The 13,026-nt window shown below is 43.0% G+C and overlaps 1 protein-coding gene across 1 annotated transcript in view; it reads right to left on the bottom strand.

Moving 5' to 3' along the window:
* Positions 1-191: 191 nt before the first annotated feature.
* LOC307150278 (uncharacterized protein) overlaps positions 192-13,026 on the bottom strand; it is a 74,288-nt gene continuing 61,453 nt past the window's right edge. The window contains exons 18-20 of the mRNA XM_079857288.1: positions 3,251-5,224; positions 2,541-2,758; positions 192-2,426 (exon numbers count right to left, since the gene is read on the bottom strand). Of these exons, the coding sequence (XP_079713414.1) occupies positions 2,357-2,426; positions 2,541-2,758; positions 3,251-5,224 (2,262 nt within the window). The 3' untranslated portion in view covers positions 192-2,356. The remainder of the gene's footprint in view (positions 2,427-2,540; positions 2,759-3,250; positions 5,225-13,026) is intronic.

The raw sequence follows: 13,026 nt of genomic DNA, 5'->3' as shown, positions 1-13,026 counted from the left end.
TGCTTTAATAAAGTACTGTTTATGACTTGATCCTCGTCTCTACTTTCTTTACATCTAAGCCCTGACAGGTAACTATAATGACAGGACACTTAATTCAGTTGTGACACATACATGTACAGCATAATTTTAACCCATGCATGTCCTAAAGTTGAGTAGCAAACATGGCCAAGACAAATAACCTCTAATAAAACCCAAGAGAAGAACTTGTTTTATTACATCAAAAACATTTTGGCTACAAGAACATTTCCATTATTTCCATTTATTGTAATGTTTTAAAACTAAAATTTCTTAACTTTTGTTACCTTTCCTTTAAGTATCTTCCAAAGATGAGCAAGGAGAAAGAAGAGTAGGAAATATAATACATTATAAAAAACAAAAAAACATGTATAACTTGATTATTTGCACTGCATTAATCACAAAGTTTTTTCAGCCTTTTACATTACCTGAATATCATCTATTCTTGTTGAGGCACAGTGGCGATTTCTGTTCTAAACTCAAGTCAAGAATAAATACACATTTCACACAAAAAAAAAAAAAAAATTCAATCAATGATCAGAAGTCATAGATCATACAAATAACAAAGGTCAAAGATCATTACAAATAAATCACTGAATAAATGTTAAGGACGTATCTAAGGTAATCTGAGACTTTATTGTTGTTGTTGTTGTTGATCATTTATCTCCTCCTGGGCTTTTTTCTTCCATCTGATTCCATTTGATTCCTGTTTAAGCAGTATTTGATTGAAGTTCTGATTGAAAACAGGTGCGGGTGATCAGTCCAGGGAGCGTGAGCAGGGTAGAGATGCAGCCAGAGGCCTGGAAGACCGTTGCGAAGCCAGAGTGACACCTGACCAAGACGGATCCAGAGGGAAGAGGGAGCCCGGCAGAGCCTGAAGTATGACGAACCACAGTGGAGCCAAAGGAGACGGGACTGGGTCAACAGGCCAAGATGGCATCATGGGCTCTAAGGCCCAAGATGGAGCCAATGATCCGAGCACCTAGGACGAGCTGAGGACCGGGAAGCCCAAGGTGGAGCCGGAGAGCCGGATGGAACCAGCAGAAGCGGATGAGCCAAGGAGCTAGACGTAACCAAGGATAGCTTTTGCTGACATCTAGGGTCGGGATGAAGAAACTTGGGCCAGCCTATGTGGCTGGGATTAAGGAGCTTGAAGGCTGGACAGAAACACCGGGAGAGGAAGGATTTCGGACAGGACTGGGACATCAATCCAGCCGGATGGGGCCGACAGAGGATGAAGAAAGGGTGGAAACTATGTTTGGAACTGGCTCAGCATGAAAGTATATTAACAGCTCCTCACTTGCCCGTTTCAAGGTCAACATGGCCGAATGGCACCGTCGTCTTCATCCACCTCACTGACGGTGTAGGGAAAGCCATGCAGCCACAGTGCATAATCCACATAATGAGACACAGCAACAATAATCTCATCCAGCCAGGAATTTGGGAGAAATTTTTGATGCCCAGTCGACCTTCAAAGACCACATTGCTACAACGGCACAATCATGCAAATTTGCACTGTACAACATCAGGAAGATCCAGCCCTTCGTAATTGAACATGCAAACCAATCTCTTGTCATTTCTAGGCTGGACTATTGCATTGCCCTTTTGGCTGGACTTTCAACATCTGAAGTCAAAATGATTCAGAATGTGGCTCTACTTGTCTTCAACAAACCCAAAAGAGCCCATGTCACACTAATGTTTATCTCTCTGCACTGGTGTCCGGTTGCACTAATACAAATAAATTATCATCAAAACTTTCTTTTTAAGGAATAATCACAATTTTTCTTTAACGTTTTAATTTGAACAGTAAAGCTCATTGTGTTGTTTGACAAAAGAAAAAGTTTGTTTAATTTCATATGATTAAAATAAATTAAAGTCATGTTTTATGTCGTCATTTGATTACCAGAAAAAAAATCTGGTAAACAAACACCAAATTTGTGGGGAAAAAAAAAATTCATAGAATTTTTTTTAAATGTTGTACAAGTTTAATAATTGTATAGGTTTCATGATTTCAATTAATTAGACATGCTTTTTGATGACAAAATTTTACACCACATATCCGGTCTACCACCCTCCCTGAAAAAAATCAGTCTTCTGAAAGGTGAATTTTCTCCCAAACTTCAGTTTTTTTTTAGCAGAGGAAGGTTCTCCTGCAGTATTGCTGTATATTTTGCTCTGTCCTTTTTCAAAATCAAATTTATATCACCAGGGCTTGAATTTAAGAGAAAATTAAAGATTAAAGAAAAAAAGTATTGTAATTTGCTCTTATATTGTATTTCAGCTGTGTAAACATGGAGCTCCAGAGCAGAGGGATTGTATTTTTGTATACTATATAAAATCCTTATTCAATGCCTTTGGCCTTTAACTCATCTTTCACTCTCTTAAGGTAGCCAGGATCTGGATAGCCATTCCTGTGGACAGAAAAAAAATATTTTACATGAAACTCAAAATAATATGAAATGTTTGATCAGTGGTTTTGCTGGACATGATGGACAATTGAAAGCACACTTTAAATGAACTCATACCTTTCAGGCCCACCGAATGTGTTGGTCTTATGATCAATTTCACTCCAGGTGACCACATTCTCTGCACCCGTAGTTTTAGATCTCCCGACAGTAAAGATCAGTCTCTGATTAAAAGCCCGATCCAGGAGTTTGAGCACTTCATTTCCTTCACGATTGTCTGGTAAGTACGCACAATGATTTGCCCCATAAAAAGGCTTTCCAGGGTTTGGATGCTTCTCCTAAAAATTATTTTAAAAAGATGTATTACTGTACCATAACATTAAACAAATCAATGTAAAAATAGAAAAGGATCTACAAGGAGGTCACAGATATCAGATAGGTTTCTGGTTTATAAATAACAGCTAATTGTAAGAAGTGTAGAATTTATCTTTACATTTTATTGTGTGTTTGTTTTTCTGCAGTTCGTGTGATTCTTCAACCGCAGGGGCGTCTAATCATGCTCCCGGAGGGCCGCTGTCCTGCAGACTGTAACTCAAACCTGCTCTAACACACTTACCTGGAACTTTCTCGTAATCCTAAAGACCTTGATTAACTGGTCCAGGATTGTAGGGTTGGAGTTAAACTCTGTAGGACAGTGGCCCTTTCAGGAACAGAACAGCGATAAGCCCATGTGCCCAGGACTGGTTTATTAGGAGCGCACAGTCTGTAGACCTTTAGCACAGTTCATTGATTTAGATTTTTTATCACAGTTCAGTTGTAAATGTTCTTACCGTTTGAACACCACTGGGTATATCATAGTAGATTTCAATAGTGCCACAATCTGGATATCCAGGAAGACTCCTTCGGGTCTTTGTTGCTTTCATTTTTCCATTTGGTTGGTTTCCCACCAATTTCCCATAGACTTCCTTACACACAGGACAGATGGATCCCAGACTCTTCTCGAACGCACTCATACAGTCCTGACAGAATTCATGCCCACATTTCAGTTTTCTCTTGTTGGTGAAGCTGTCCAGACAAATAGCACATGTCTCCTCTTCAGCATGAGCATCTTTACTTTCATGTCTAGAAATGTCTTTTAATTCTTCACTGAATCTAGTGTCTGTTTCACTTTGTCTTCTAAGATTCAATCCCTCATCCCGTACTGATCCTCCCACTGCTCCTTGTCCATAATCAGGCGTCAGATTCCACTGGATTCGTCTTGCATGAGGAACATCCTCCGAGTAACCGATCGATTTCTTCTGCTTGTCATCAAACACTCTTTTCTGAAGCATCTTCTCAATTTCAGCAATGGCAGGACCAAGATGTTCTGGCAGTCCAACGAGCCTCCAGCAACTGAACACATCTCCTGCAACAACACAATGATGCTGAAGTTTCTCTACTGCTGATGCCACAAGAGTTGCGTCTGCAGGGTTTTTGAGTTCACAGGTGACAGCGGCTGATGCAAGTTTCTGGTAGAGTTGAGTTAAAGCTCTGATGGCGTGACTTTCAAGATTAATATGCTGAACTCCTTTGGATCGAGCTTGAATCGTAATGGTTAAATTTCTCTGCTGTTTTTCTTCATTAAATGACACTCCGTACTTTGTTTCAAGCTGAGATAATTGCTCCTTATAGGAAAGTTTCATCAGATCCCAATGAACCTTGTCCATCTCAAGATGATTTGGAAGGTCCTTTGTGTCCATGTCCAATGAAGACCTGCTTTGTGGAGAGAAGTTGTTGTCTTTATTCATTTGACTTGATTTGTCATTGAATTGGCTTTCCATTCTTGTTCCTTCTACCTCTCTTTTAATCATGTCTGTAAATTTCTTCGGTCCAAAGAACAGGCAGTTACTGGCAGACTTGGTGAACATCATCTTTGCCTCCTCTGTTTGAATGGCATGAAGGGCCAGCTTCACAATATCTGAATCCATGTGATTATGATTAATGGCAACATCACTAAAACTACCAATACGTCCCTGAACAAGTTTTTCAAAGTCATCAGAGGCTTTAGACACAGAATCAGGGCTTGAGCTCTTGTTGGGTTTGATTGAGACTGACACATCTGCACAAATAGAGACTCCATGCTGTTTCTCAATTTGCTCCAACTCCTTTCTGTAAGCGTGCTGCATGTACCAGAACTGATAGAGGGGGACAGCGAGTCCACTGTTAGTTGCAGCAACTTCATCAACCCTGTTTTTGTCTCCTGATGGTACAGCACTGTTCATGTCCATGTCCTTTGTGTCCATGTCCAATGAAAACCTGCTTTGTGGAGAGAAGTTGTTGTCTTTATTCATTTGACTTGATTTGTAATTGAATTGGCTTTCCATTCTTGTTCCTTCTACCTCTCTTTTAATCATGTCTGTAAATTTCTTCGGTCCAAAGAACAGGCAGTTACTGGCAGACTTGGTGAACATCATCTTTGCGTCCTCTGTTTGAATGGCATGAAGGGCCAGCTTCACAATATCTGAATCCATGTGATTATGATTAATGGCAACATCACTAAAACTACCAATACATCCCTGAACAAGTTTTTCAAAGTCATCAGAGGCTTTAGACACAGAATCAGGGCTTGAGCTCTTGTTGGGTTTGATTGAGACTGACACTTCTGCATCAATAGAGACTCCATGCTGTTTCTCAATTTGCTCCAACTCCTTTCTGTAAGCGTGATGCATGTACCAGAACTGATAGAGGGGGACAGTGAGTCCACTGTTAGTTGCAGCAACTTCATCGACCGTGTTTTTGTCTCCTGCTGGTACAGCACTGTTCACCTAAAAACATGTAATATGATTTTATTTAATCTACCCTCAGAAACATTTAAAATAACTGAATTAAAATTCCAAACTACATGTCATAAATGAGTTCTCTCCAGGAGAGGATCTCTCGGGGTGACAGAAAGAGCATTGCCACTCCTGCGTTTGGTATCCCAATGTATAATATATACACTGCTCAAAAAAATTAAAGGAACACTTTGAAAACACATCAGATCTCAATGGGGAAACATATCATGCTGGATATCTATACTAATATGGACTGGGTAATGTGTTATGAACGAAAGGATGCCACATCGTTTGATGGAAATGAAAATGATCAACCTACAGAGGATTGAATTCAAAGACACCCCGGAAATCTAAGTGAAAAAATGATGCAGCAGGCTTGTCAATTTTGCTGAAATTTCATTGCAGCAACTCAGAATGGTACTCAGTAGTTTGTATGGCCCCCACGTGCTTGTATGCATGCCTGACAACGTCGGGGCATGCTCCTAATGAGACGACGGATGGTGTCCTGGGGTATTTCCTCCCAGATCTGGACCAGCGCATCACTGAGCTCCTGGACAGTCTAAGGTGCAACCAGGTGATGTCAGATGGACCGAAACACAATGTCCCAGAGGTGTTCTATTGGATGTAGGTCAGGTGAGCGTGGTGGCCCTTCAATGGTATCATTCCTTCATCCTCCAGGAACTGCCTGCATGCTCTCGCCACATGAGGCCGGGCATTGTTGTGCACCAGGAGGAACCCAGGACCCACTGCACCAGCATAGGGTCTGACAATGGATCCAAGGATTTCATCCCGATACCTAATGGCAGTCAGGGTGCCATTGTCTAGCCTGCAGAGGTCTGTGCGTCCCTCCATGGATATGCCTCCCCAGACCACCACTGACCCACCACCAAACCGGTCATGCTGAACGATGTTACAGGCAGCATAACATTCTCCACGGCTTCTCCAGACCCTTTCCTGTCTGTCACGTGCTCAGGGTGAACCTGCTCTCATTTGTGAAAACCACAGGGCACCAGTGGCGGACCTGCCAATTCTGGTGTTCAATGGGAAATGCCAGTCGAGCTCCCTGGTGCTGGGCAGTGAGCACAGGGCCCACTCGAGGATGTCGGGCCCTCAGGCCACCCTCATGAAGTCTGTTTCTGATTGTTTGGTCAGAGACATTCACACCAGTGGCCTGCTGGAGGTCATTTTGTAGGGCTCTGGCAGTGCTCATCATGTTCCTCCTCGCACAAAGGAGCAGATACTGGACCTGCTGATGGGTTAAGGACCTTCTACGGCCCTGTCCAGCTCTCCTAGAGTAGCTGTCTGTCTTCCTGGAATCTCCTCCATGCTCTTGAGACTGTGCTGGGAGACACAGCAAACCTTCTGGCAATGGCACGTATTGATGAGCCATCCTGAAGGAGCTGGACTGCCTGCGCAACCTCTGTAGGGTCCAGGTATCGCCTCATGCTACCAGTAGTGACACTGACCCTAGCCAAATGCAAAACTGGTGAAAAACAGTCCGAAAAGATGAGTAGGGAAAAAATGTCAGTGGCCTCCACCTGTAAAACCATTCCTGTTTTGGGGGTTGTCTCACTGTTGCCCATCTAGTGCACCTGCTGTTAATGTCATTAACACTAAAGCAGCTGAAACTGATTACCAACCCCCTCTGTTACTTAACTGACCAGATCAATATCCCAGGAGTTTAACTGACTTGATGCTATTCTCTGATTAAAAAGTGTTCCCTTTATTTTTTTGAGCAGTGTATAAAGGTAAGACCTGGGACACACTAGACAATTTTCAAATCTTAGTAGTTTTTAAAACTGTGGGAAACCACAGATATAAGGGCAGTTTCAACTGATTTTTAGCGGTATAATCCTCTTAATGCACACACTTGAAGATTCGTCCGAGATCAAACGTGACTTGAGAAGAAAAACAAATAGAGGACGTTTGCCGTCATCAGCTGGTTCTCCTGTGAGTTTTGTTTTATGGGAGAGAAAAAAACTAAAGGAGAAAAAAATAATATGGGAGATCTTCTTTCTCAATACTCCACTTTCGTGGCATGTTTAGTGGCTTCCAAGTTATTATGTCAGAGGCAACCCGATCAAGAGTCGGATCTTGTTTTTGTAATATTTACGATTTGGGATCGTGAGGGCTCCGACGCAATCGTGATCAGTACAATAATCGTAATGACACCGTAATTTTTGGGACAAAAAGTAATTTACGACAAGCATTGAATCGGGCCATGCCCCCTGATCGCTTCGGGGTGCAAATTGGGCTCAAAATCAGGCTTAAAATCTTCAAGTGTCTGGCCAGCCTCAGCAGCATAAGTTAATTAATTCAACAACAAACACATTACTCATATGGAAGCTGTAATTCTAGTAAAACGCCATAGAACTTGCACTGTCTTTAAGAGTCTGCGCAGATGTTGCACAATCAGGAAATAAAATACATGATCATAACTTATTCAGACAAATAATGCTGACTGCTTTATTTCCAGGATGATTCATGGTAAACTTTGAATTTTAAAACAATATAGTGCAATTTAGTAACAGAGGCTTGTATTAAAGGGATGGTTCAGAGTAAAATCAACCTAGGGTCCTTTGCACCATGACCTCGAGCCAAACACCCCCCAGAAGCCTTTTTCCCCTGGTTGAACATTATTATAGTTAGAGCTTGTTTAGAGATATCAGCCGGATGGCTTAGTGCAGTCGAGGTCACTTAAGTGATTTGGGAAAAGCACGTAAAAGTCCTGACAGAAAGCTGTAAGAACTGATTTTCCTGCTAAAACAAAACGCACCCTGCAATATAGCCATAAAATGCACCCTGGACAGCAGATAGCAAAGACAGAGCACAGAACCTTGCCTTGCCCTAACTTATCTCCTTGTCTCTTTGTTTGACTTCAACACATTCCCCCTCTCCCTCCTCAAGTCACTGAAAGTTCATTAAGAATGTCTATATATCACAAATGGTGTATCTTGTGAATATATGTTGTTTTTTCTTTTTCATGTTTGGTATCATTTTAAGTGTCTCAGTGCGATTGTTAAATGGTCTTAATTTCATTGCAGTCATTGGTTTAATGAGAAAGATTGAGAACTTAGGAGAATCCTGTTTCTCCTCTCTGGCTGATGTCTCTTTAAGATATCTCAAGAAACCTGGGGGGTATTGCACAAAAGCAAGATAAGGGATTAAGCTGGGATTTTCCAGTTATCCTGGCTGAATTTAGCCCTGACTCGGTTGCATGAAGGGAGGCTAAATTAATCTACATTAAGTTACAATGGAGATTTACACTTTGCAGCTAGCCTGCTCCGGAGCAGGCTAACAACCAGGCTAAGATTAATCCTAGTGATTTATCGGCTAGTTCCTCCCTAAATCCTACTAGATATTAATGTGTTTTAGTCACTTCATGGTCCTGCATTAAAATACTAGATATTCTGTCATTCATCAAAGTATGCGTACTGTTATTTTAGTTATTATTGAAAACTGCTGTTCATTTCTATGTCAGAGGTTTGATGAATATTATTCGAGATTTAAAGCATTTATTGTCATACACCCAGTGAGGAAAGCAGATTTTCCTGAGCAATTATTACTTTAGTGTCCACAATGAATGCCAACACAGTGCAAAAGAACTATACAATACAATATGAGAAATAGAATATAGACTGTATATCTATATATGCAAGTATAGAGTAGAAATGTACTGTTGAATGAGAAAAAATATCAATATATTATATTTTATTGCAGTTGATGAGATACAGTGCTATGCATAAGTTTAGACACCCATGCTAAAAAGAGGAATAAAAAAATCATCTTTTGGAAATTGAACTTAATGCCTTAATTAAAAAAAATAGGAAAAATCCAACCTTTAAGGACACCAATTTTCTTTGTGAATGAATAATGTATCGTAAATAAATAAATGTTCTTCCTTAAAATACAGGGTTTATAAGTCTGGACACCCCTATGTTAAATTCCCTTAGAGGCAGGCAGATTCTTATTTTTAAAGGCCAGTTACTTCATGGATCCAGGATACTATGCATTCTGATAAAGTTGCCTTGGCCTTTGGAATTAAAATAGCCCCACATCATCACATAGCCTTCGCCATACCTAGAGATTGGCATGGTTTTATTTCAGTTAGCCTAATGATTTGCATTGAGAGATGATCTTATGGAAAGAACTCCATGCCAATCTCTAGGTATGGTGAAGGCTATGTGATGATGTGGGGCTATTAGATGGATAAAAATAGAGCAAATTATCTGATTATAGATTACATCAAATCAATTAGAAACAAAACCTACATACAAATTGATAAGAGTAAAAAGATTATTGACATAAAATAAACTAAATAGATCAAATAGATGCACATAGTGGGTAGGTGTTTGCAATTATTCTACATGTTAAATGCATGCCCACTGGTCACATTTAAGGCAAAGTATACAATTATTTTTGAAAATGACAAGTAGGGCCTAACTCCTTGAATTGTAATTATGAGGGTTTCAGTGGAGCACTGGTTATTTGGACTACTTATGCATTCAATCGGTCCGCTATTGTTTGCCAAGCATTCTCTCTTTGCTTTATTACAGCAGCTGTGTTGCCTTTTTTACATATTATATGTTTCACTTCTTTATACGTTTCCATAAGAAGCTGTTGCTCATTAGGCGAAAAGTATGCCGCACGGGTTTTGTCCATTTTTGCATCGGTGATTCTGTGATCGATTTCATGATCTTTTTAAGAATGCCGTGAACGCGCATTTATCCAAACTATATACACCCGGCTTGACATATCCGCGCGTTCTCATCCTGGCTCAGCAAACGTGCAACGGATTAAGCCAGGATGCACTGATTAAACTAGGTCAAGCCGCGACTGTTCTGTTATCCTGGCTTTCTTAATTCTACTTTTGTGCAATACCCCTCAGGTGCTACCCCCCTGGGGTGAATGGATTAACCCAAACAACTCTAAACAATATTGGTATAACCCTTTTTGTTCTGGTCTAGGTATTTAAGGCGAGGTGACAGAGCAGTCTTTGGGACTCTTTACCAGGCATCCCCCATACAGTGCTGTTTCAGTGTTTTCCTGTTGGAAGGCCCTGACACATCACTGTGTGTCTTTGTCAGGAAAACATTACTTACTTTTAGAGTCATCTTTGAGTAAATTATGTCATGTATTTTTCTGAATTGGCTTTTAATCATTTACTTCTGTAATTGGCATGATACATTTTTACCTGAAAAAATAAATGTTACATCTTGATTTATTCTGAAGTTTTCTGAAATCATTATTTTAGTAGACTATGAGGAGGCGGGTGCTACCGCAGCTCTGTGTCCAGGATAGGTCAAACTAAAGGCGCATATGAACGGAGCAGTAGGCACGTCATCTGAAGACCTTTTTATTTCTGTCTATCACTGACTTGGCAAGTTGTACGGAAGTGGCTAAATAAACTACACTTTTTCGTATGAGTGAGCAGTAGGCAACCGACTTAAGAGGTATTAGCAAACCCTGCACCCTCTGACCAAGATCAGACTGGCGAGGCTGTGTCCGTGAGATCCACATAAACCCGGTGCGTGTGACTCCCTTAGTGAATTAATAACTGAAAGTATGGGAATAGAATAATCAGAATAATCAAAGATCTAAATTAATTCATAATCAATATTTATGATTATTTTCTAATCAGAAACATGATCTAAATTTGATTATCATTTGAAATTGGAGTCAGATTACGCATAGAGCTAAAGTAACAGGGAGCCGGGCGGCCAAACGAAGGCTAGCGCAGTACACAAGCACATATTAGGGAGCACGGAGCGGCACAGCCGGTCCGAACTGACAATTCCCTGTACAGTGCAGCTCAACCAGTAGAGCTAAATCAACCGACGTAGCCCGCACACTGATAGTGGGCCAGTCTACGCGAGACTTAGACTGATAAAACTTTCGCCTGCAAAGGCGGAAACTTCCAGGTTGTAAAACCTAACAAATGTAGAGGGGGAGGCCCAGCCTGCCGCTGCACAAATGTCATGAATGGAAATCCCGCTGGACCACGCCCACGATGAGGCCATGCCTCTGGTGGAGTGAGCTCGAATGCCCAGTGGGCACTGCAGGTCTTTAGACGCATAAGCAGTAGCGATAGCGTCCACTATCCATCTGGACAGTCTGTGTTTCGAGGCGGCGAGACCCTTGGTGCGCCCTCCAAACGAAACAAAAAGCTGCTCCGAGCGCCTGAAAGCGGCGGAGCGTGTGATATAGTTTCTCAGTGCCCTGACCGGGCAGAGGAGAATACTATCGACCTCGCTGCCAGGGGTTGGCAGGGCTGAGAGGGAAATGACCTGCGCTCTGAAGGGAGTGCCCAATATTTTGGGAACGTAACCATGCCTCGGTCTGAGAATAACTTTAGAGTCATTAGGTCCGAACTCGAGGCACGTGGCGTTAATAGACAACGCGTGAAGGTCTCCCACTCGTTTGACTGAAGACAGAGCTATCAGAAAAACGGTTTTGAGCGTGAGGTATTTCATATCCACAGTTTCCAAGGGTTCAAAGGGATGCGCTTTCAGGGCCTCCAAGACCAGTGAAAGATCCCACATAGGAACCGAGGGGGGTCGCGGGGGGTTCATCCTCCTGGCTCCTCTAAGGAAGCGGGTGACGAACTCATTCCTTCCTAATGCGCGGCCCAGATCCGAGACAGTGAAAGCTGAAATGGCCGCAACATAAACTTTGAGCGTGGAGGGGGACCTACCCGCGTCCAGCAGCTCTTGAAGGAAACACAATACTTGCGATACCCCACATGTCTGTGGATCGAGCCCCTTGGCAGTGCACCATTTGCTAAACACAGACCATTTTGACGTGTAGAGCCGCCTCGTAGAGGGGGCTCTAGATTGTATGATCGTGTTCATAACCCCTTTTGGCAGATCAACGGGTATCCGTTGAATATCCATGCATGCAGAGACCAGCGCTCTGGATGGTGATGCCAGATCGAGCCGCGGGCTTGAGAGAGAAGGTCTCTCCTCACCGGTATCGGCCAGGGGACTGTGTCTGCCAGCCGTATCAGTTCCGGGAACCAAGCTTGGTTCTCCCAGTACGGGGCTATGAGGAGCACTGTGTGGCGTGCTTCCCTGACTCTCCTGGTGACCTGAGGCAGCACATGAGGCAGTCACATAGGCCAGGCACATGCGCGGCTCTCAGCGAGCGCAGAGAGTGCTGAGCCCACACGAGGAGGCGTTCCGCCAGGGTGCAGAGCGTCTTTGATCTGACACCGCCCTGGCGATTCACATAGGCCACTACCGATGTATTGATCGTGCGGACTAGAACATGGTGACCTAGGAGGAATGGGAGGAAGTGTTTGAGCGCTTTCTCGACCGCGAGCATCTCTAGACAGTTTATGTGTAGGAGATTCTCCTGGTCTGACCAGCGGCCATAGACCGGTCTGCCTTCGAAGAGCGCTCCCCAACCTAGGTTGGAAGCGTCTGTCGAGACAACTTTCTGGTGAGAGATCACCCCCATAGTCACTCCTGTGTGATACCATTCGGCTGCCAGCCAGGGCTGCAGGGCTGAAATGCAGCCCTAATTCACTCTGACTCATGAACCTCCGGCCGCCCAGGCTCGGTGGGGCACGCGCGCTTTCAGCCAGCGTTGAAGCGGGCCCATACGCAATAAGCCCAGCTGGAGCACTGCTGCAGCTGAGGCCATATGCCCCAGGATACGCTGGAATGTCCTCAGCGGAACCTGGCTGCCTATTTGGAAGGATGCGGCAAGGTGATGGATCCGCATCCGTCACCTCGCCGCATCCTTCCAAATAGGCAGCGCGCTGCTCCGACAATCTGGCCGTCATAGCCACC

The sequence above is a fragment of the Squalius cephalus genome, assembly GCF_949319135.1.
Source record: "Squalius cephalus genome assembly, chromosome: 22".
NCBI classification, from domain to species: domain Eukaryota; kingdom Metazoa; phylum Chordata; class Actinopteri; order Cypriniformes; family Leuciscidae; genus Squalius; species Squalius cephalus.
This window is presented reverse-complemented; position numbering and strand designations above follow the sequence as displayed.